This window comes from Brachyistius frenatus, unplaced genomic scaffold (assembly GCF_029030835.1).
Source record: "Brachyistius frenatus isolate BFR_SWC_R1_liver_20210118 unplaced genomic scaffold, ASM2903083v1 Contig_24, whole genome shotgun sequence".
Lineage (NCBI taxonomy): Eukaryota > Metazoa > Chordata > Actinopteri > Embiotocidae > Brachyistius > Brachyistius frenatus.
In genome coordinates this window covers 4,452,690-4,476,424 of record NW_027210623.1, presented here as the reverse complement: position 1 = coordinate 4,476,424, position 23,735 = coordinate 4,452,690, and the positions used below count along the sequence as shown (strand labels likewise).

General features: G+C 41.3%; 2 protein-coding genes across 2 annotated transcripts; both read left to right on the top strand.

Moving 5' to 3' along the window:
• Positions 1-10,951: 10,951 nt before the first annotated feature.
• On the top strand, positions 10,952-17,549 carry obi1 (ORC ubiquitin ligase 1). The gene is made up of 6 exons (XM_069697812.1): positions 10,952-11,168; positions 11,402-11,537; positions 13,496-13,587; positions 14,058-14,279; positions 14,635-14,723; positions 15,545-17,549. Exons 1-6 carry the CDS (start codon positions 11,043-11,045, stop codon positions 16,965-16,967), a joined length of 2,088 nt encoding a protein of 695 aa, XP_069553913.1. The 5' UTR covers positions 10,952-11,042; the 3' UTR covers positions 16,968-17,549.
• A 1,008-nt stretch (positions 17,550-18,557) lies between these two features.
• pou4f1 (POU class 4 homeobox 1) lies at positions 18,558-21,499 on the top strand. Its single transcript, XM_069697583.1, has 2 exons — positions 18,558-18,863; positions 19,295-21,499. The coding sequence occupies exons 1-2, from the start codon at positions 18,741-18,743 to the stop codon at positions 20,276-20,278; spliced, it is 1,107 nt and encodes a 368-aa protein (XP_069553684.1). The 5' UTR covers positions 18,558-18,740; the 3' UTR covers positions 20,279-21,499.
• Positions 21,500-23,735: the final 2,236 nt, after the last annotated feature.

Genomic DNA, 23,735 nt, shown 5'->3' with positions numbered 1-23,735 from the left:
ACCGAGCTCCATCTCTCATTAACCTCCTGGTTGGATAAATCAAAGTTCAGGGCAGAGAGGAGGGCCTCAGCCTTGGCCATTCAGATAAGAAGAACACCCTACACCAGCTCATAGCCTACAGCTCAGTGATATATGGATCTGCAGAGGCTAATAGCAAAGTATTGACAGGGAAATGGTGTGCTTATCCTGCTCCTGCATGCTGGGGAGAGGTCCCCAAAGCAGATGGGATACACTTTAGGGAGAGGGGAAGAGGAGGAGGAGGGTGAAGAGATGAGATAGAACTGTACTGGGACAAATTAGAGTCTTTATTGCTTTATTTCAGCTAATTTGTCTCAGAGTTTCAGTCTACAAAACAGCTTCCTTTTTCTTGTTCTCGTAAATAGTGGCTGTATATTCCTGTAGATCAATTCTCAGTTTTTATATGTTCAATCAACATTTGAGGTCTACATCCTATTAGTCATAATTGTAGGTAGTATAATATTTTATGGCATTGGAAATGTTCATAAATATGTCTTACATTTGAATATAGAAATGCTTTGCATTGCAGCTTGTAAAAAGTGCAGAAAAATAGAAAAGACATATTGAAGATTAATGAGATTTAGCAGGAAAATATACTGTTTGCAAGAAATTTGATCAACTAAGGAAATTCATTTGAAGTTATGTTTATAAGTCTGGCTGTCATATTACATACAGCATCGTGGAGGACGGACGATCCTCAGCTTTTTTAAACCCTATTTTAACTTTCTCCTAGTTTTGTATGTCAATCCTCAGAGGTATATTCTTCATGCTTGCACACAGAGCAACAGAAATACACAGGCTAGAGCCAACAATATGTTTCTCTAACAAGAACCAATAGATCAAGATATAGGCCGTCCTCCCACTGGTGGAGTCTTTAACACTGGAGTCAGTAGGTTATCGCTGTGGGCCCTGCACCTTGTTCTAAGTGCCAGCTTTATCAAGCACAACCAATCCCTCCTTTGATGTGCCTGTGGATGTAGGAGATGGGCCCTAACGGGAACACTTCATCAACCTCGGAGAGGATGTAGAGAGAAACTGCAACCTCTGGTGTCAGATAAAGATGTTGACTCTGTATGGTTACTAGACCACCAGGCATAATTTGGTTAATAGCCTGCAGTCAACCACACCTGAAGGAGTTCAGAGCTTGTGACTGTCAGTTGATTCTTGGTGAATGAATCGACGACGCTGAGCCTGTCTGCCATATACAAACAAGATGTACTGAGAGTACTGCTGTAATTGAAACAAGGATACGCTGTGTCCCAGATGATGTGAAGAGTCTACAGTGACATTACAGAGGAGGCGAGTGAAGGATCTTAGTTTGGTGTGTGATCTCGAGACATCACAAAACCTCTGTATGGCCACCAGAGGACACAGTGAAAAACAATGAATGAATGAATGAATGAATGAGGAATCTGAGAGTTTTCCCAAAAGCAGAGAATTACCACAAAGTCAGCCGGTCCAAAGATTACACACAAGGAGGTATGGCTGCCTGTTGAAAGAAATACCTCTTATTCTTTTCATATTGCTCATGTATTGTAGGATCAAACAGCTACAGTTGCTTATACAGCTATGAAATCTTTTCAACAATCTGAATCAGCATTTTTTTTTGGTGGTTATATTCATGAGAGAATTCAAAATGAGGGCCTCAAAAAACGTATGTTATCGTCAACTGTGGAATATAATGAGCATGCATCTGCATCAATAAGCAATGAGGGCAAAAACAGTGCACCATCCTGCGCTGCCAAAATGCCCGTGTTCCTCTAAAGGAGACCACATATGACCAACTTTACATCTGGATGCCAAGCACTGTACCGGGGGCCGTCTAGGACCATGATTACCCACTTGACATCTTTATAGTTCCATGGCAGACATCCTCTTCCGGCAGCGCTCGAGAAAGAAATGCAGAGTGCCAAAGTGGCCCCACAGTGCTGGTGTGGGACATCGGAGTTTTGTGTTGAAATAATTAGCCTGCTTAGCCACCATCTGGGCTCTGGTTGCTGGTGTGTAGCATGAGCCAGGTGCTTCATGGGTAATACCACAGAGAGACATACAGCAGATGCTCGTGGGTAGAGCTGCCCATGTTGGCACAGATCTGGAATCAGCTAATCCCTACACAAATCAGAAGGAACGCCACAACAGGGAGTACAGACAGGACTGGTTTGAGAACAGCTTCTTGAAGCATATCCATTTAAAGGGTTTTAAACAATTAACTGTATAGTCATGTTAAGGCCAGTGACGTCTGAAAGTTTCTGTTCAGAATAAACAATTATGCTTCAGAGTAATCAAGTAACTTCACAAACTAACTCAGCAAAAATCTATGAAACTGCTTTCTGCTCAAAATTGAATCTGCTATAGCCCCATTTCAACCGACATAAAACACAAACCGAACAATCAACACCCTTATCTATGAAAAGCAGGTGCCATTTAACGACTGCCATGCCCCTTCACAGCTCAAAATCTGAGGAGCTTCAAACATTTTTTGAGCAGTTCAGTAGGCCAGTAACTTGATAAGGCCCCTGGATTTACTCGATGAGGTAAAAAGTTCCTGAGCAAGCAGCAGGCATGTGGTTGTTGTTCCCAGAGGGCTGGGAAACCGTATCTGCCCTGGAGGAGCATCCTCTTTGGTAAGCACTTCTTATCCAGGCCATCACTGCAGGCCGATAGCGGCAGGGTAATATCCAGTAACTGCAGCTTTATGTGCGATCCAATACTTGGATCAATCCCTAGGACAGGAGGATTGCTATTAACCCCTGAGATCTCTCTCTTTCTCTCTTGTTTTCTCTTTCCTCTCGTGAATTTTTTTCTTCTCTTGATACTGTAGCAGAAATCCTGAAGTCATTTTCAAGGGGGTAAAATTGCTCCATATATTTCTGTGTAGCGGGAGGGCAAGCACTACACTGCATGCACATACACACAAAACTGCCATTTTCCATATGTTGGCTCAGAAAATGTGCTGTTTTGTATTTCACTAATAAATTGTTGATAATTTAAACGTTTAATTCAAAGAATCTTAACAATAACATGAGGCTCGGCGAGGTGACAAAATAGTAGTGCTCGGAGTGTGACTATGTTACAGTGTGTCCACGTGTGGGTGTGTGTGTCTGTTCTGTTTGTAATGGGAGGGGAAACAGTGAGTAGGTTCATATTTCTATATCTACAGTATGATAAAGCCAGTGTGTGCGTATGTGCATGCAGATGTGTGTCTGACAGTGTGTACGTGTAGCGAAAGCTAGAAAGACAGTTATGAAGAGAGGTGGAGTGAACAGGAGAGAGACTGTGGGTTTGAGACTTTGTTTGAAACTCCCAATACTTTGGGGAGTATTGCCCCATATACTGTCCCATGTGACTGAGCAAAAGAAAGCAAGACTGAACCAAAGATACAGTGTGTAGCTCTCACACAGCATCTCTATTGCTCTCACTGAATATAAATGGATAAATAGTGACTGGAATTAGTTTAACGTGCACTGCCACTGTCATAGAAAATAATTAACGTTACGTGCTACAAAATGGGCATTAAACATTTTGTTAAAAAGTGACATTTTCAGCAAAGATTCATCAAACAAAACCACAAACTCTTGATATGAATATGGATCATTGCAGACACGTTTTTACAATATTTAAAAGTTTTATGCAAATGTCAAGTTACAATTTTTAAATTTAGGTGAAAGGTTGACATCAACTTTTTTTCTCATCATCGTCACAACATTTTTCAGACTTATCTAACTGAAGATGATTCTCATATCTGTGCCATACAGGTGGAAATATTTACTTCATATCTGAAATTAACTGCACAATAGAAACAGTCAGTTCTTAAATCATTTCACTACAGGGTGAGTTAGGAATCACCAGTGGGATCATAACATACAAGATTAAAAAAAAAAAAATGTAATATGTAAAAAAAGAATACTCAATGCTTACATCTATTTTTAATTCATATATGTATTGCATTATTATGCATTTTATGTAGAATATTGTATGGAGTGATTGGACAATGAATTAGTTTTTCCTCATCAAACAACAATAAACAGTTTACCTAAAGAGCATTGTTAACATAATTATGATACTTGAGTACTCTCATTGCTGTTGTTTCCATTTTTTCTTTTAATAAAAATAAAGAAATTACTGACTCAGACCAAAATAATATCTCTATGTAATGAAGTAAAAGTGGATCTTATCTTTTTTTTCTTGCAGTTAGCAGACAGAAAAGTGGAAAAATAAAAGTTGCCAGTACTCCTGACAAGTGCTTCCTAAAAGTCATGCAGCTCAAGTCTAATTAGAATAAGGAGAAGTTTCACTTACATTGAGTGTTTTCTTTTTTTTTAGGAGGGTCAAGACCCCAGAGCTCGATCGCAGGTGTCGAACAGGCAGGTTGAGCAGATCCTCTCTTTTCCAGGCAAACGTCAGAGGCCACGAGGCAGCTAGCTGCGCTTGGCCACATCACAGCGAGCAGCACGGGTGCAAGAGAGCCGTCCGGGCGGGCTGGCGGCCGGTCTGTCGCAGGGTCGGTCAGCTGGCCCGGCAGCAGAGACAGGCACACGGGGAGAAGAGCTGAGCCGGAGTGGGCTCTGCTGGAAGGCTTTTTCGCCTCGCCTTCCCTGAATGAAAGCAATCCCTAAGAGTGAATGGGTAATGAGAGACTGGCTCCTGAGATTTTAGCTTTCTTAATCATGTTCATAATTAATTCAAGAACATTGATAATTTCATTACATTCTTTTTGTCTTATCAATAAATGATGTGCCTGCACTTTTGGTCTTGTGTATACGGGAGAGAGGGAGGAAGAGAGGGAGAGCGAGGGACAAGAGAAGTAATACTGCACTAAAAGCACAGGAGATGGAAAATGATACAAACAGGGAAGTGGTAATTATAATCTTTGACCAAGCTACTGGAAGAACAATATGAAGTCAAGTGGCTACAAATAATTAATAAGGCCTCCTGGTGTGTGTGTGTGTGTGTGTGTGTGTGTGTGTGTGTGTGTGGTAAGTGTTCGAGGATCTGGGGGGAGGGGGAGTGCTGACAAATGTCTTTGTAGAACATTATTTCACCGGCCCTCTTAGTGGGTTTTTTTTTACAGGGAAAAAAAACCAAAACACAACACAGCTATTAAACATCAGTGTGTGCTCACCAACATGATGTCATACACACTGCTGCTGTTAGATAGTTAGTCATACACTCACCTTTAATCCTCACCTTTAAACAGGGTGTAGAGGGTGGAGGATGCCTGTCTTATAATGCCCTTCAGATCCAATAAGGGCTCAGGTTTCAGAAACATTAGTGCACCGAAGCAGTTTTTAAAAGACCATCCTCCTCCCTCGCTTATCTCTCCTCTTCACCCGCCCTTTGTCAGGTCAAGAAAAGAAAAGAACAGAGCAGTTTTTTGTCTTGGTGCATATATAGTTTCCAATTATTTGGCAGCGGGAATAATGAGATAATATGCATTTTTAATAGTTCATCTTCAGAATATTCAATAACCCTTCACCTCCTTGCATGCTGTTATAGATTCTGCACTTTATCAATTGAACTTTCTGTTCAAAACGCAGCTGAAAATAGAAAGAGGAGGGCACGGGGAGAAAAAAAAAAAAAAGAGGATGTAATGGATATCTCTGTTTCCTAAAAAATGCTGTGAGGATGATGGAGTCTGAGGAAGGCTCTGACTCACAGCCTCCTCTTTTGCTCCAAAACAAGACAAGATGGATGGCTTTGAGCAGCCTAATCCGACAGTGAGTGACTGACTGCTCTGTCAAAGTGCTAATCTTCTACCAGAATAGTGGAGTAGGCTGTTTATTCTGATCACACGTCCTTGATATATAATCATTAATCTATTGCAAAGCAGGTATTTAAGGAAGCATTGAGATATGTGCAGTGGGAACTTCTAAGTGAGCATCACAGCTTTTTATCAATAACCATAAAGACTTCGCAGATATATCACCTGGATTACATTTGCGTCTACAAAAAAATTGGTTGTTCAATTTTTTTTATGAAATCAGGGTAATTTGTCCTTAAGAGCAGTGCAGTAGGACTATTGCAAGGTTATTTGATTTCTGTCATTTTCTAATAGATTTCCAGCTTGTGACACACTACAATATAGATTGGTAAAGCTATATGAGGCATTAGAGATTCAAGTACTTTATGTCCTATTTATTCCTTATGTGCCACAGGCCCCCTTGTCTTGAGATATGACCAGCTCAACACAAGAAACCTTTAATAAAATAAAAAAGTAAAAACGGGAAAATAGAGATTTACAGCCGGCCATTTTGACAGTAGACTTGATATAAGGTGTTCATAACAAGTTTTGCATTTTATTCCTGGTCCCCTCACACACATTTTAATCATATTTTATGTGATCTATGTATGCAGCACTCATCCTCTCTCTGTCACCCAACCTCTCCAATGTGTCCCTCTTAAACAGATTGCTACAATACTTGTAATGATGGTCCTTCCCAGCTGTGCTGTAGGAGAGGAGAAGGGAGCAGCAGGCTATAGTATTACCATAATACCCGCTCCCTCCCTCCACTGTCCCATGGGCCCATGTGGGACTGCATGGGGATGTGGGGTAACTCTGCTGTGGAGGGGCCTCAACTGGCTGCCGGTCCTGCAGGCTGTGTATGTGTGTGACTCTGACAGGGGCTGAACCTGCCTGTGGGCAATGTAATAAAAGCGCCACACACTGCTGGTAGTGATGGTGGCACTGCTGCTGTAGCTGCAGAGGAGGGGATAAATATAAACCAGGCCTGCATCAAGGAGACGGCCCTCCAGTCACAGCCTGACTTACATCCTAATAATTAGGCCCCTTTCCAATAAAACAGGGATTTGTAGCCATGCATCTCTTTTACTTGCTGCTACTGCAGTGGGAGGGATGCATGATCTGCTGCAGTCTCTGGGTGAGGCTGAGGCTTTAATTTCAGCAATGTTGGAAAGTGATCAGAAACATTTGCCCAATTCGCTTGTCGGCATTGAAACTCCAGAGGAATCGCATCAGCATTTTATGGAATTTACATTTATTTATTTATCTTCAAATATGACATCATTTCTCCATTACCGATTCCGTTAGGATCAAATGAACATTTCTTAACTTTACACTTTAAAGCACACATTCTGCCATTCTCTAAATTTTGCACACAAACACACACTTCGCTATACTGGACTGCCTCTGACTCTGGCGGATCAATAGAGGAGGCCTGCAGGTTGCTGTTGCATCTTAAACCTCCTAATGTGCCCACGCTAATCTTTTTACTCTTACCCTCTCATGACCTCTTTCTTCTTCTTTTTGGCACACTTTCAAACGCAGTGTTGGACATTCATAATTGCTCTGATATGATTGTGTTTTGTAATGTGTTTCAAACATCACTTTCTCTAAACTACCCTGGTGTTTCCTTTTTTATTTATATACCGCAATTACAATAATATAAAAAGTGGAACTTGTGAGATATTATCCTGAAAAGTTGCTTTACATTTTGCTTTCTTTCGTACTATATGATGTAAAAATGTTTGTCTTATTGTCTTCTTATAGATTAGCAATGCTTCAGACAGATTTTGTATCCTTTTTATCTTTTTATCTAGTATATTTCTCTGTTACAATAATGGATGTTTGAGGATTTCCGGAAGTCAGATTGGGAAGAAGAGAGAAAAAGTTAGAGGTAGACGGACAGTGAGAGTGAGAGGTAGAGAGAGAGTGAGAGAGAGAGAGAGAGAGAGAGAGAGAGAGACAGTGAGAGAGCAAGAGAGAGTGAGAGAGACAGTGAGAGAGAGAGAGGGAGAGAGAGAGAGACAGAGAGCGAGAGAGAGAGAGAGTGAGAGAGAGAGAGAGAGCGAGAGAGAGAGACAGTGAGAGAGCAAGAGAGAGTGAGAGAGACAGTGAGAGAGAGAGAGAGAGGGGGAGGGAGAGAGTGAGAGTGAGAAAGTGAGAGAGAGAGAGAGAGAGAGAGAGAGAGAGAGAGTGACAGAGAGAAAAAGAGAGAGTGAGAGAGGGAGGGAGAGAGAGAGAGAGACAGAGAGGGAGGGAGAGAGTGAGAGAGCGAGAAAGTGAGAGAGTGACAGAGAGAAAAAGAGAGAGAGCGAGAGAGACAGTGAGAGAGTGACAGAGTGACAGAGAGAGAGAGAGAGTGAGAGAGAGAGAGCTGGGTGGGGTGACAGTGGAGGCAGGGGGTATCAGGCTAATTAAAGCAAGCATTTGTCAGAGATTAAGCCTTAAACAGAAAAGGTCATCTGAGCACCAGAGCACACTGTTTCGCTGCTGTGCTCTTAGGGCAGTCTAAACCTTTCCAAGTTAAATGGTAAAGATGCTATTTGCCTGAGATGGGGGAGGGTATCGAGATCCCAACCAGTGACAAGACTGACACTCGGGTCATTGGTTCTTCACTGTCCATTACACATGCTGGTCAAATCTGGCAATCCGTGTCATTTAGGGATGAAAAATAAGAGCTGGGACAAGATCAATAGATGCAGCCGTCTGTACCAGCTGTGATTAATTGACTGTCACCAATTAATGACCGGCCTGTTGCAGAGCAATGCAATCTCTGTGGGACAATGTGTATTTCTTTCATTTCAGTCTGACATTGGTTATTTTAGAGCAGGTTTCCCAGGAATAAATTCATTAACCACTTCAGTTACAATCTGCAGGCTTACTGTGGCACACTGGGAAGTATCTCTGACAGCATCTTGTATGTCAGGTGCTCTTTGAAGTCACTTGCGATGTCGAGATGAATATAGGCTTGAATGAAAGCTTGCACAATACATACACAGGTTTTTTGTCAGTCTAATCAGAAATGGTTACTAAAAATATTGGTGCATATTTGAATATTTTCTTGTTTGCCAATACCTGCTGCTTCAAAAGTCTGTCTACATGCATACATTCTCATTATACAGTGATAATAAAAAAAGCAATGTTGGGTGATGTTATGTAAATTCATTCTACATTTGAGTCTCTGTTTAGCTTACTTGACTTAAACATATCAATCTTGTAGATTTACTCCAAACGTTCTCATGAAGCCACTGGTGGTATGAGAAATGAGTGAGAACAAGAGGCGGCCTGTGATCCATTTAATTAGCCACCGAAAACATGATGTTTTTAAACTGGGATCAGTGTACAAGGTTATTTTGCAGTCAGTCAATTCTAATCATATTAGATCCTGAGAAGACGTCCTGGTTTAAGATACAATGAAGCACGGCGCATGTTGGTTTAGATATGAGTAATGACTCTGGAGGCTTAACTGTGGTGGAGATGTAATTTGAAATATTTGTAGTGGAAATTATGCTAATATTAGATCACTCTGTATTGTTATTTATAAATTAGATCATTCACCAGAAACAAAGGCTGGCAAAATGCTAGATTGCAGTTTTCTTTATAGGGTTAAAATGTATTAGTGTGATATTGGTGGCGCCTAATTAAGAAATAGTCATTTTGCAGATTGGTTTTGACAGACAGGATTTTCAAATTGATTCTTGGGTTTACAACAAAAACAGTAAAGACAAGAAAGCTACATATCTTAGAAAGTATGCACGTGTGTGTGTGTGTGTGTGTGTGTGTGTGTGTGTGTGTGCAGGCGTCTTGGTCAAGTACTCACTGGGTCAACCAGAGGGCTTGAATAATGGAGTAAAGCCCATTCAACTGAGGGAAGCACTGTTTTTCTGTTTGCCATCTTATCTTATTGAGAGCACACTGACCTACTGCAATCTAGTTTTTTTCTGAGACCTACTCAGAGAGCCACTGGTGCCTGCTTTAAGTTATGCCAGAAGTTCCTTGTATAAATAATAACAATAACACTCGAGGAAAAACTATAACCCAAAAAGCGTCTGTGTGATTCTGTATACAGTAGCTGCAAATGTAATATACTTTTTCTTTATCTATTTCTGCCACATTGAACCTTTGGAAACTCTTTTAGGCCTATCTTTTCCAGTCTCACTTTTAACATTTATTTTCCAGTACGTGTAACATGCAAATCACAACCCAATTTCAGCACCGCACTGGATGCTTTGGAGATATTTAGAAGCTTTATGCGAATACAGCTCTCTCGCCCATCAAACCCATGAATTGAGTTTTGCGCTGGAAAATGGTCTTGTTTGGATCCTGATTGTGCATGGTCACGATGATGTGCGACTTCCAATGCACCATTTCCCCACTCACCGGTGACTCCAATAGTAAATTTGGTCTCGCATGAAACTGAACATGCAGAAAATCATGGTCAAAACAGGAGCAACGATTGTTAAACTTTATGGAAGAATACAAAGGGAACAAATTAAGTCTGCTTTTCAACAAGTTATTACTGATTGGGTCAAACAAAAAGCAGTAGATTATGTGTTCGGTTATCACTTAAGAGAGGAAGCGTACCAAAAGAAAAGTTTGGCACAACACACAGAAGATTTCCAAGATAAAGGTCAGCTTCAATAAGCAATGTTTTTTTTTTTTTACAAATAGGCAGCTCTTTTGTTTTAGCTTGGGTTGGTGAGTCACTTCTCATCGTGCTATTTTCCAGCAACAGGTGATATAAACTCATAATATGGCACCAAACAGCACAGAAACAAAGTTAGCTACGAGCTACCTCATAGTGAACACATCAGGCCAAAGAGACAGTTGGTTGTTTCAAGAGTTGGTGGAGACCAAAACAGAAATGAAAGTAAAGTAAAAAAAAAAAAAAAAAAAAACACTTACATTTATCAAGTGGTCATACAGAAGAATCCAAATAAATGTCAATGTTATTCCCATCGGTTATTCCACATTGGTCCGTTTTTAACTAAGCTATGTATATTGGTAAACAATGATACCTTCCTGTCCTCTGTTTGTTTTTGTGTGTGTGTGACTAAAAACGTATTAAAATAACTTACTTAACCTCTTCACGGGGGACTTTCCAAACACAGGTCCAAAAACGATAAAACATTTAAGTTTAAGCGTAAACGGTCTACTTTGCTCGTGTTTTGCGAATGAACGACCTTTCTGGCCCGTCTGGGTCTCCGTAGTTCTCAGACTCGGCGCGCGGCGCTGCAAGTCCTGGTGGGAAATTTGTACCTCGAAAGAGGAAGTGTGCAGCTGCATGTCTCGTGTGTTCCCTAAAAACAAAAACACACACACACAAAAACAAAAACCCATGGCTCTTAACTACCAGACGTCGACCCTTTCTCTGACTTTGCCGATTTCGTGCCAGATATGTCTCGGAAAGGTAACTGCCGATCTTTTATGTTTTTCAACTTCGTCCGCCGTTAAAACAAAGATGACGCGCTTTACACGCGATGCGCTGCCGCCGTGCAACTTTTACGTCGTTAGGTGACCAGTTAAACGGAGCAACGGTCATCGGCGGAGTCGAGTCGTGTTTTCTGGCGTCAGTACAACTTCCCCCTCCCCCCTCCCTCCCTAAGCGGAAGTTAACCAAACCTCTGGCTTGTATTTGTACAGGTCAGGCAGCCAGTAATTTGTGCCAATCACCACGTGTTCTGTTCGTCCTGCATGGAAACGTGGTTAAAGAAAGCTGGCCATTGTCCCACCTGCAGAGTCCCCATCACAGCCGAGAACCCCTGCAGGGAAATCATCGGTGAGTAAGCTGCACACAAACAGGAGGAAACGCGCTCGAAGTGAGGGAAGAGGAGGTAATGTGAAAGCCTCGTTTCCGCCTGCTGTACGACTCGGTTGAGTCGAGGTGGCGTCGTATTTAATCAAGCATGTCGTCAAGTTGAGGCAACTGTGACGTTTGTGTTATCAATAGCCGGTGTTGTGAGAGTTGCTGCCGAATAATGCATCCACGCTGTAACTTTTTTTTTTTATTATTATTATTTCTGTAGCTTTAACAATCAAACAGCTACTTTTATCAACTCGTGCGTTGGGCCTTTTTTTTTTTTTTTGCCTTGACACTGAATTTCACATTTCATGATGATCTAAGATGAAACAACAGGAGATGCTTTACTCTGCAGCCACAATCAGTTCTACCAAATGATGCACTTTAACCCTCAGTAAGTTGGGCAGGAATCAAATGGTTTTAGCAGCACTTTTTTTTTTTTTTTTTTCTTTTGATCAACTTTGACAGCATCAATCTGGCACCCCACATTCATATGTCCACGTTTAAAAAAAATAAAAATAAAAACATTTCTATGTATCTAAAATCCTAAATTATCCCTAAAAACATTTTCAAAAATGATATAGGGTCTAGTAGAAACATGAATAATATTTCTTATTGTATGAATATGTTGATTTTAATCAAGGAAACGTTGTGAATGTCACACATTTCAAGTGAACGTTAGGCCTACTAAGTAATTGACTACTGTAAATGTTCAAAAGAGACTCGGGATCATTTCTCATAATTGATGAACCTGACTAATAAGATTATGTAGTTTTTAATCAGTAGCTCTACTACTTTGTGAAACCGTTAAAAGTTCCGTTAGTTGTCTCTTCAGCTGTGCACGGTCCTGCACGGGGCAGGTAGAGCTCAGCGTAACACCGGGAGATGAACATTTCAGTTACAAACTAAGTTGTCAGATCAACCAGGCAGCCAGGTGTGTTTTCATGGGTAATTCTCTTTCCCGTCTTTATTGGAGAAGTAAGTTTCGAGTCAAAATAAATGCTTGTTGTTTACCTATCCGACAGTGGTTCGGACCTTGCTTTACACACGCTTTTATATAAAATTGTGGATCAAAGCCGGGTAGCAAACATGAGATGATCTTTTCTCAGGCAAGTAAAACTATTGATGCACAAACCAAAAAGCTCAAAGATGTGCACATCTGAGATGGTCCTGCTGAAAATGTACTCCAAGGTCTCATCTGCTTTGAAGTTCATTTTGATGTTCTAGTCAACTTTTCAATCCACCGCCATTTTGAAATGATTGAGTATCTAATAGAGAAATGCCAAAGACAGGTGGAGGTGTTTGTTTATGAAGGGAGGGTAGAATGCATGTGTGCATGGATGAATGTGTTCCTTCCTGTTTGATCACGCACACACTTGCTTTCTTTCCTGTTTTTGTTTGTCTGATCACGTTAGATTTCTCTGCAAAAAGACAGAAGACCGTCCACACAGACGTGCAGGCGTTTATGTTTCTTACGGAAAACTGCACTTTTATAACTGCAGTCATCTCGTCTATGCAACCTGAACATTTAACATACTGGATTAAAATAACGGGATGAAGAATGTAATTTATAAAACTGGGATTATGATACTTTAAATGCTAGTTCATGGATACATCTTAAAACGTTTTGGAGACCATCTCTGTGCTGAAAGGTTAACCAGCCCACTGATCCAAAATGTTAGCGTTTCTAAAGAGACTACAAGCGAAATGTTTCTAGTCTTCTGTTTTCTCATGAAAATTTAACACAATTTCCCAAAGGTGAGCCTGACAGTCTCAGTTAACTTTGCATTTTAAAGGGCAGCGCCTCAACTACTGTAACTAAGGCATCAGTGAACCCACATAAAAGCCCGAATGACTTTACTTGGCTCATTACTGCGATATGTACTTTGCGGTACAGTCTGTTAAACTTTTATTGTTCTCTTGAATTTCTGTTCCAGGAGGAACAAACGAGGGGGATCACAGTGACACTCCGTCTGTGAGGAAATGTCTCAGAAAAACCAGAGGAGAGCTGCTTTTACGGGAGTATGAGGTATGCTGTGTGTTTTCATATGTTTAGTAGGATTTTTGTATGTTTTCATGGCAAGAACAAGCAGGTTGAGGCTTTAGGACAGATTTATCAAGATGGGTTATCACTACAAAAACACAAGAATAGGCTGCTCGGTCAGTGGAGTTTCAATTCAGCCAAACTCCACTGTTACAGATTTTCTTTAGACATGCACTTTGAATATCTGGCAGAGCAGTTTATTGCTAAGAGTGTGTGCACTGGAGCAGACAAAAAAAAAAAAACAGGAAATGAAGCAAGAAAGGGTCCCTTAAGTTTTAGGCTGTGGGTTGCCAATTAATGTGGCAGATTCTGTGGAGGGAATCAATTATTTTGGAGTACAACAGAGTGTCCAGCTTTTAGTTTGTCAAACTTTTCCATAGTAGCTGCATAACTTTTCAGGGCTGTGGTCTTAAGACACAGCAAGTTCAGATTTTACAGAATTTCTCTCTTAACAGGAAGAAACTGAAGGACTCATGAGAGAAAACGAGGAGCTGAAAACCAAAAATCAAAGTCTGGAGACACGGCTGAAGACTGCTGTGGAACCCTGCAGCAGTGATACGGTGCCGACGGATGACAAAGGAGTCGCCCCGTTTGTCCTGGAAGAATGGACAAGCAAGCTGCACGCCATCACAGATGTTTGTGACAAAGTAACGCAGAGCATGGAGAAGCTGAAAGAGGTACACAGCCTGCAACATTTAGGACATCGCATGATTTCAATGCTACGTTAAACGGATCCTGTTCTGCTGATGGATGCAAATAAACTTTCAGTTATCTGAATGTTGGTTGTGTAAAGAATGAAAGTATAAATATGAGTTTCTATTGTAAGTTATTGTTTTGATTCACTACCTTTTATTAAGTAATTCAACATTATGACAGTCTTGTTTCATATTTCAATAGAAACTGATTAAAATAAGAAAATCTCATTTAAGGCCTTTGTCTGCATTTTTTAGTAGGTTTGATTTCATTGAAATGTAAATTAGTTCCTTTGTGAAATCATAGAATAATTTTAGTGTGTTATCTTACCATCCTCAGGAAAATAAGGCACTGCGATCTCAAAACACCGACCTTGTACACGAGAACATGAGGTTGAAAGCAGAGGTGGTGGCCAGATCTCCTCAGAAGTAAGTATATTTCTCGTTTTAAATGAAATCCGAAATGTTTTTGACTTTTTACGAGGGGGTTCAAGCCTTTGGCCTGTTTGTTACTTTAATGCCTACTTAATGACATGAGTCCCTGTTTATCAGCGGTGGGTTAGGGCTTTCTTCCTGAGCAGTGGTCTTCGGTTACTGGGATGTCATTAGTCATTTGGATAATTATATATTTTGAAAATAGCAAATACGTCAGTGTCCCATATTCTGATGGCAGCAGAGGATGTTACAAAGGTTAAACAGAGCAGTTTCCCCTCGGTTCTGTCCATGTAGTTCATGACTATTGGGAAGTGTGGTTAATGGTGGTTAGGTGCGTCCTGTGAGTTTTGCTTTTTATTTTCCTACGTCCACAGTTGGAAAAGGATAACTTCTTTTTAAAGAACAAATACTTATCACTTTGCTGCAAGTCCCTGTCAAAGATGCAGACAAAATGAACCATTAGAGAGTTTAATGCACTGCAAACAATGAGTGTATTCAATTTGAGGTCAGGGTTTTTTCAATGAAAATCACTGAAGCTGGAGGCAGTGACAGGCTGATAAAGTTAGTCATTGTAGGATAATTTGATTGTCCCTTTCTCTATTAAATCTTTAAATTTACAGACCATGTTTTGGATTGATTTTTTTCCAAAAGACAAATGTGTTAGACTTTTTATTTATATCTCAGTTTTACTTTCCAAATGAGTTCAGGTACATTTTACAACTAGAGTTTCCCAGCGGTACCATGACAAATAGAAAGTGCCAGATGTTTATTAGACTTTTCCGTCATGACTTAAAGACAAAATGATCTGTCCCCAGGTTCGGTCGATACACAGTGGCAGCACTGGAAGCTAAAATTCAGCAGTATGAGCGCGACATAGACCACTTGAAAAAGGCTCTGGAGCGCAGTGACCAGTACATCGATGACCTGGAGTCTCGGGTCAGAAAGTCGGAGAAGGGAAGTCTCGAAGGGCAGGAAGCGTGCGGGAATGGCAAAGCTGCAACAGAAACGCTCACACAGCAGCAGAAGATCAACATGATGATGAGAAGCTTGAGTGACAACGAGAGGGACTTGATCTGCAGCAATCCAGAGGCAGAGTGTAGAACATTTACCAGAAACCACAGTTTGATGTTACTGCCATCTGCAGATCACAAAGAGTTTAATAACAATGTGACGGAAGACCAGAAGAACAAGGACTCGGACAGCAACTCCTCTGACTGCCTCCCCACTACTCCGTCCTCTGCCTTCCGGTCCCTGACCCTCAGAAGCCCCGGCATCCGTGAAAAGAAAGTGGCATTTAAACCCGTGTCTCATTTGAGGCAGCTCGATTTTGAAGAAATTTCTAGTGCTGGTAAGATCTGCGCCACCTTAGAGAACCAATTCAGCAGCCTCATTAAATTCCACAAAAGCTTGCCTCCAGATGACATGGATCCATCGAAGTCTGTTTTCTGGGCTGCTTGGCAGAGATCTGAGTCCAGTGACCTGTCATATCCAGGTTCAAGTAAAGAAAGTTCAGTGGAGTGTTCCACATCCACCAATATCGTAGGTGATGAGTCTGATAGTTTCCAGATGTCCAGTGAGGCCTCAATGGATGCAGCTTACCTGGACAAAATCTCCGAGTTGGACTCCATGATGCTGGACGGAGAGAGGTCCAGTTGCCGGGGATCACAGCTCTCCTTGACTTCGTCCGCTCACACAGACTTGGACCACACGGTCGTCCCAGAACCACAAACCTGCCCTGACGTCTTGGCGAGCCATGGCGGCAAACCTGCAATACAGAGTGAGCAGAAGAACCACCAAACCGGTGACAACATCGATGGCACCTTAAATGACGAAGAGGCTCCAAAAGGCTCTGCAGAGGAAGGTTTGGATGAACCTGTGTCAGGTAGGACGAGTGGTGCCCATGTTCCTGGCAGTGTAGAGTGTGGATGGCCTTCTCGCACCGAAGACCTGGCTTTTGATTTGCCGTCTGATTCTCTGGCTGAGATGAAGGCCTGTTCCTCCGGCTCTCTCAGTCCAGCAAGCCAAGACCATGACCAGGATCAGGATCATGACCAGGACCAGGATCAGGATCAGGATCAGGATCATGTAAACCCTTCCTCTTCCTCCTCCGGCTGCCCTGGTGGTAAGCCTGCGAACACAAGAGACAGACACGCACTGAACAGCAGCCAGCCAATAAAAAGGAAGACTCACAGCCCCTTCAACACAAACAGTCCCACAAAACTTTCAAAGCTCATGTGAAAGTTTCAAAACCTGTTTCCACTGTTCTGTGCACTGCAGTGTGTTTAGATCACAACTGCATGTGGTTCGAAATCTCAATTCCATTTGGCTTCAGAATAAATTTGTGAATGTGGTACTAGGGTGTAACTTATTGTCTTCTATTGTCATTTGTCTGCCGTGATATAATAATAAAAGAAGATGGAATAAGACCGGACTGTTAGATAGTTATTGTCCAGTCTTCTCGTAGGTCTCGGTGTCAGTTAAATACGTTTTGCAGCTTGAGTTGTGATCCTACAACAAGCAGGTGCAGTTCTGTTCAATTGTGATGCATCACGTTTGATGCTCCCGACTTTTTTTCCAAGTCTACTTTCAGCCTGGTCTACGTTTGTCATTTCAATCTATTCAGGAAACATTGTCGTCATGGTAATTTTTATGATGATATGCAATACTGAAGAGGGATGAATATGACTGTCATTAATAAGAGTGATATTCTGAATAAAAAATTGGAAGTGTGTTTGGAAATAAAGTACTAATACAATGAGAAACGATGTATGAAGATTTGTCTGTAGGAAATAAAAAATAAAATAATTATGCAATGAGAAATGTATGAAGTTTTTTGTGCTTTTTTGGTCATTTGTGGTATGAAATTAAGGATTCATATTTAGTGGACAAGCTAATAGTTTTTAACATCATCATACTCCTCTTTTTGTCCACTTTTTCTGTCATTTGCAATCAATTAAGGCGCTACAATTATTAATTTGTTGCCATTACAAGTGGGAACAGCCCAGCTTATTCATGTCGACAAAAGCATGCACGACACACATTAGAGACCTCACGCACACTTCCATTGGGGCAGAAAGCGCCTTATTTATTATGCAAATTTAACGATATCGTGTATATTTCACACCTCTAATCGCTGCTTGAAATTTTAATTGGGTAACCGTTGTGGTTTGAATAAATGAAGTGTTAATTCATTGGGATTAATTAATTTATGTAAAGACTGTACAAGGTGACGCTGGTGTATTAAATCAATTTGTTTAGTGCTCATGTGGCGATGATGGGCTTTAATGACAAGACGGCGCTGATTATTTCCAAGGGTTAACATGAGGGACAGGACACCGGGCCAAAGAGCATTGGTGTGAACAATTAATGAAATCAAGACAAATACATATATAATACCGATGCGTTCAAATCATATTGCTTTGTTTTAAATTGACAGTTTTGACACATTTTCCCAAATCATTCCCCAGGAAAACAATTTCATGAAATCCGATAGATAAAGTCCAGCCTAAAATAGATAGTTGCGCAAATGAACAGCGTTAAGTCAATGGTTAAGTAGAGAATAAGGCCTAAAGGCACAGTTCAACGGCTGAATGGAGAGGAGTGAGCCCTTAAAAACGCAGGCGTCTAGTCTCCAGATGTTACTGCCTGCCCTGTGAGCAGGTTTTTTTTTTTTTTTTTTTTTTTTTTATCTGTCAGCCTGCTCACTGTTCTGGCAGTTTATGTCTCGCGAGAGCAGCCGAGCACGGGCTTGACGAGATCTGAGGCGCTCAGGTGTAAGAGCCTCTCTCATCCCCAGCAGTGGGAAACAGTAGACAGATAAGTGCGTCTGAGAGACTGCAGGCATCTCTGTGATCTCCGGGCTCAAGGCTGCACTCGGCGCACTACACAGCGAACTACACTGCATCATTACTGGATAGGCAAAGGATCAGTGTGTGTCTATGACTATTTTCCAGCTCTTGTAGCCGTTTCCCCCTTCTTTCCCGTGCACTTTAATTGGAGAAGCTCGCCAAGATGATGTCCATGAACAGCAAACAGCCGCACTTCGCCATGCACCCCTCTTTACCCGAACACAAGTATACCAGCCTGCATTCCAGCTCGGAAGCTATAAGGAGAGCCTGTCTACAAACTCCACAGGTAAATTATCCCCGAAAACTTTCACTTTCTCCTTTTTCTCGCCTTGTCTGCTTCTAGCACTGAACGCTGTCTGTGCGTAATAACAAGGGGAGCTCTAAGGCACATTCAGCCAAGACGCGCACTTAATGTTTTTTTCATGTATTCCACAGCAATCACTCGGAAGAGTCTGTGATCTTTTTGAAAGCATGCTCACGCAAAGCCTGGCGTTAGTGTTTTTGTATTAATTTTTATGACTTGCCGCTTCTAAAGGAATACTCCGACTCTGTTATGTGTCGCCAAAAGTCCCGACTGACAAGATACATTTATTTATGCTTTTTTTCTTTTTCTTTTTCTTCCCTCTTCCTTTCAACTCCGTGTCTTTTCCTATTTCTTATCCATTTCGTACCCCTTCACTCTTTCCCTCCTCTTCCATTTAATTTCCGTCCTTGCAGCTACAGAATAACATATTTGCGAGCCTGGATGAGACCCTGCTGGCCCGGGCTGAGGCTTTGGCGGCCGTGGACATCGCCGTGTCCCAGGGCAAGACGCATCCGTTCAAGCCCGACGCTACGTACCACACGATGAGCACGGTGCCATGCTCGTCGACATCCACCGTCCCACTGGCCCACCACCATCACCACCATCACCACCACCACCACCAGAATCTGGAGCCACCGGACATCATGGACCACCTCGGCTCTCCGTCCCTCAGCCTGATGTCCAGTGCGCACGACGGGGCAGGCGGAGGAGGCGGCGGCGGCGGAGGAGGCGGCGGAGGGCTCATGTCCGCCTCCTCTGCCCACCCGCATTCACACATGCACGGCTTGGGTCACCTCTCCCACCAGGCTATGAGCATGAACTCGCCTCTCACCCACCACGGGCTCTTACCGGGCCATCACGGGGGAGGTCAAGGCGGCCCAGGACTCACAAACACCGGACTCCCCTCCATCAATGACTCGGACACAGACCCAAGGGAGCTGGAGGCTTTCGCGGAGCGCTTCAAGCAGCGGAGGATCAAACTGGGGGTGACCCAGGCGGACGTGGGCGGCGCTCTGGCTAATCTCAAAATCCCCGGCGTTGGATCACTGAGCCAAAGTACAATTTGTCGATTCGAGTCCTTAACTCTTTCCCACAACAACATGATTGCGCTCAAACCTATCCTCCAGGCTTGGCTGGAGGAGGCCGAGGGGGCCCAGAGGGAGAAAATGAGCAAACCTGACATTTTCAACGGAGGGGAAAAGAAACGCAAGAGGACCTCGATAGCGGCCCCAGAAAAGAGGTCTTTGGAGGCTTACTTCGCCGTACAGCCTCGACCGTCGTCTGAGAAAATAGCAGCTATAGCCGAAAAGTTGGACCTGAAAAAAAACGTGGTGCGAGTGTGGTTTTGTAACCAAAGACAGAAGCAGAAGAGGTTGAAATTTTCCGCTACCCACTGATGGGCAAAGAAAAGGACAAAAAAAAAAAAAAAAAAAAAAAAAAGTTGTGTGACTGAATTTGGGGACCAAGAGACACTAAGACACCATTTTCAGTCTTTTGTCTCCAGCGATTTTACACGTTGGTGCACAATGGGCTTTAGATACCCATTTTATGAGGCTTCATATATCTTGTTTATTTTCACGTTATCGGTGAATGTGAAGTATGCAAATAACAGATTACACAAATTTCGCTCAGTTGTTACGAGGGAAACGTTTAGCGACGTCGACATTGCCTTTTAAAACATGTGGAAAGAGGTAATTTGCTTGATACTATAGCGAGTTATTTTCTCCTGATAGGCCTATTATTTGAAGTATAGCCATTTACGAATTACCTCATTGATTGTTGAACTGTGTTTTTGGTTTGATTTTTGTCGTTGCTGGTATAGAATAATTCATGAATCTGTTCATTTATTTATCTGTTCATTTAGTCTTATTTGGAGGCTGCTATGAACTCAAATTTAGTTGCAAACTTTTATGGCTGACGGAAGAAAAAAAACAACCTTTTTAGGCCTGCATGAAATCCTAATTCACGGGAAGTAATTTAGCCTCTACAGGCTGTCACATCTACAGATATATTTATTTAGAATTTGCACAAAAGACCCTTTAGGTTTATAGATCGGTTATGTCGAAATGGTTTTGTATATACAGACATCACTTTATGACTTATTGGTGAGCTCCTGTGTTTTGGGGGGAATAAATTATAGGGATCTATCGGCATCATTGGCGTCATGAGGAAAAGTTTCAAAACAGATCACAGCACGAGAGCCTTGTCTGCTTCATCAAGGAGAGATCACGATGGAAAAAAAAAAAAATCTTACATGTGTTTCAGTTTGCAGTGCAAACACTCTATGCATTGGAAAAAGAATCACTGCGTATACAGTAGAGCTGTCTACTGACAGCCCTTATTTTGTGGATGGTGTAAGTCACTGTTAAATGCCTGTTTTCACATTAAGATCACCACGTTGTTTGTCGTGTTAATTGTTACGGAAAACGTTGTGTAAGTAATATTTTACTTTGTGCACAAGTATGTTTACAAAACTGCGGTGACATGTGCATCATGGAAAAATGTTCCCCTGTCTCCTTCCCCTCTCTCACAACTTCTCCACTCTCCTCTGTTGTCCTCTTCTACTTTCATTGGTACTATTCATCCTGTAAGCCAAATTCAACAGGGAGGTGTGTTCCAGCAATCTTCTAATAAATCAAAGAAAGAAAACGGTGCTTTTCTGGTTGTGATTGGGCCTATACACTCAACACAATTATTAAGGTTTTAATAGTCCAGAGCATTATTCTGGCCAAAACTCGATACAAATGTAGATTATTTTAATTTTAAATGCCAGTTCCGGTATGATTTAAAAATGTTCTTGTAGATTTATGATCGAGATAAAAGTCATAAATCGAAATAATGCTTGGATTTACATTATTGGAGCCTAATATTGCCTAATTTGGGAGCTTAAAATCGAAATGCAAATCATATGCAAGTTGATGATCATCAGACCTAAAAAACTCACAATTTAAAATTGAACAAAAATGTTTTTGTGCCAACCTAAACATGTAATAATAATAATAATTATGATAATAATAAACTAAATAATAATAATACCATGACCTAATATGCATGTAATGTTGTTTTTATAAGGGTACAAAAGAACAAGTTAATCGATATTTTAACGACAATTTTACATGAACAGGTAAATGGTGACGCTGTATTTTAGTTGTCCACTTTTATTTGAGTGTTTTCAAGACAGTATGATTGATTACAATAGAGGAGGCTGTTAAATGAAACACTGGTCTCTATGTCTGGTGTCCTAAAATGACATTACCGCCTTTTTCCTGTGAAGCAGATCGTACAATCAACATTTAATGAAGTTTCACAGCAGAGTCAGAATTACTAAACACCAGCGTGAGAGAGAGAGAGAGAGAGAGAGAGAGAGAGAGAGAGAGAGAGAGTAGGAGAAGAAAAGTTGATTTATTTCAAATGACCAGTATATGACCTCTATCCTCCTCCAAATATTTCCATTCATTCCAAACTTGAACTTTTTTTTTAATTTTTTTAATTTTTTTTTTAATCTTTGGTGAGCTTCACTTTCGGATGCATTTATAAAACGGATTTTTTTTTTTTTTTTTTTTTAAATGGATGTAATGCAATATTAATCACACTTTGCTGATATAAAATGCAATATTTTCACAGTGCTTTCGGGGGTTTCAGGGGAGGCAGGCGGAAAAAGGAAGTTGCTGTTAAACCGCAGAGAAAGCTGCTTCTTATTGCTTTTCTTTAGCTTTTGGCTACATGGACAGAAGAGAGCGATTCCTTAACGTGAGTAAAATATTTCCAGTTTGATTTTAGACATTTTGGTAACAATTACATTTCTTTTTTTTTCTTTTTTTTTTTTTTAGCAAAGATAGGCAGCGAGTGTCCTATTTACATTCCAGTAGCTTTCGGGATTTTCTGGTTGTTGCTCATTGCATTTGATTTTTATTCGTTAAAACTTTGAACATGATCACGTAAAGATTACCGGAAGGAAAGTGAAGAAATTTCGTTACAAAGGAACTTGCCCTCGTTGACGTGGAAACTCTGAATATTTTCTCTGATATTTTGTTTTAACTTATTGTATCGTAGCAAAAACTAATTTGGAAAAAAAAATTCTTGTATACTAAATTTTTCTAACTGCAGGTTTGTTGACATGACAGATGCTATAAATTTAGTCTTTTCGATGAATTAACAAGTCGTGTATTTATACCGTACATGTGTATTTATGTATGTGCATGTAGCCTGCATCTATCATCTATCTATCTATCTATCTATCTATCTATCTATCTATCTATCTATCTATCTATCTATCTATCTATCTATCTATCTATCTATCTATCTATCTATCTATCTATCTATCTATCTATCTATCTATCTATCTATCTATCTATCTATCTATCTATCTAATGTTATTTTATCTATGAGTTCAAAGTTTCTCCATCTAACACAACCTACCGAGTAACACAACACCGCTGGCACTGAACACACTCCACGTGCAGCACCACACGCGCCACATGGCAATCATTTCAGCACCACGAACAGCTCCGTTGGCGGATTGAGGAGTGATGCATTATTGAAAGCCTATATCAAACAGCTCTGGGGTGCTGTCTCTCGGCACAGGGGCTCTGGATGAAGTCGGACTGTCTGCCTGCACAATAGCCTCTAATATGTTAATGGCCGGAGGGGATGCCCGAGGTACCGTCCCCAGCTGCCTCGCCTACCATATGTCAGCCCGTTACGACAGAGTCCTCTATTAATCAGGGGGATATTTCATCAGTAACTGCGCCGATATCATAACCCTTAAAGCTCATCAATAGTGGGCCGCAGCATCGCCTGATTGTTGGTATTGCCTGGGCCCGAAAGGGCCTACCCCCTCCTATATTTATGTCT

Coding starts and splice junctions, on each gene's coding strand:
- obi1 (XM_069697812.1), top strand. CDS start 11,043: ATGTCTCGTGTGTTCCCTAAAAACAAAAACACACACACACAAAAACAA. Junction 11,169..11,401: donor GCCAGATATGTCTCGGAAAG/GTAACTGCCGAT, acceptor GTATTTGTACAG/GTCAGGCAGCCAGTAATTTG. Junction 14,724..15,544: donor GTGGCCAGATCTCCTCAGAA/GTAAGTATATTT, acceptor ATCTGTCCCCAG/GTTCGGTCGATACACAGTGG.
- pou4f1 (XM_069697583.1), top strand. CDS start 18,741: ATGATGTCCATGAACAGCAAACAGCCGCACTTCGCCATGCACCCCTCT. Junction 18,864..19,294: donor CCTGTCTACAAACTCCACAG/GTAAATTATCCC, acceptor CCGTCCTTGCAG/CTACAGAATAACATATTTGC.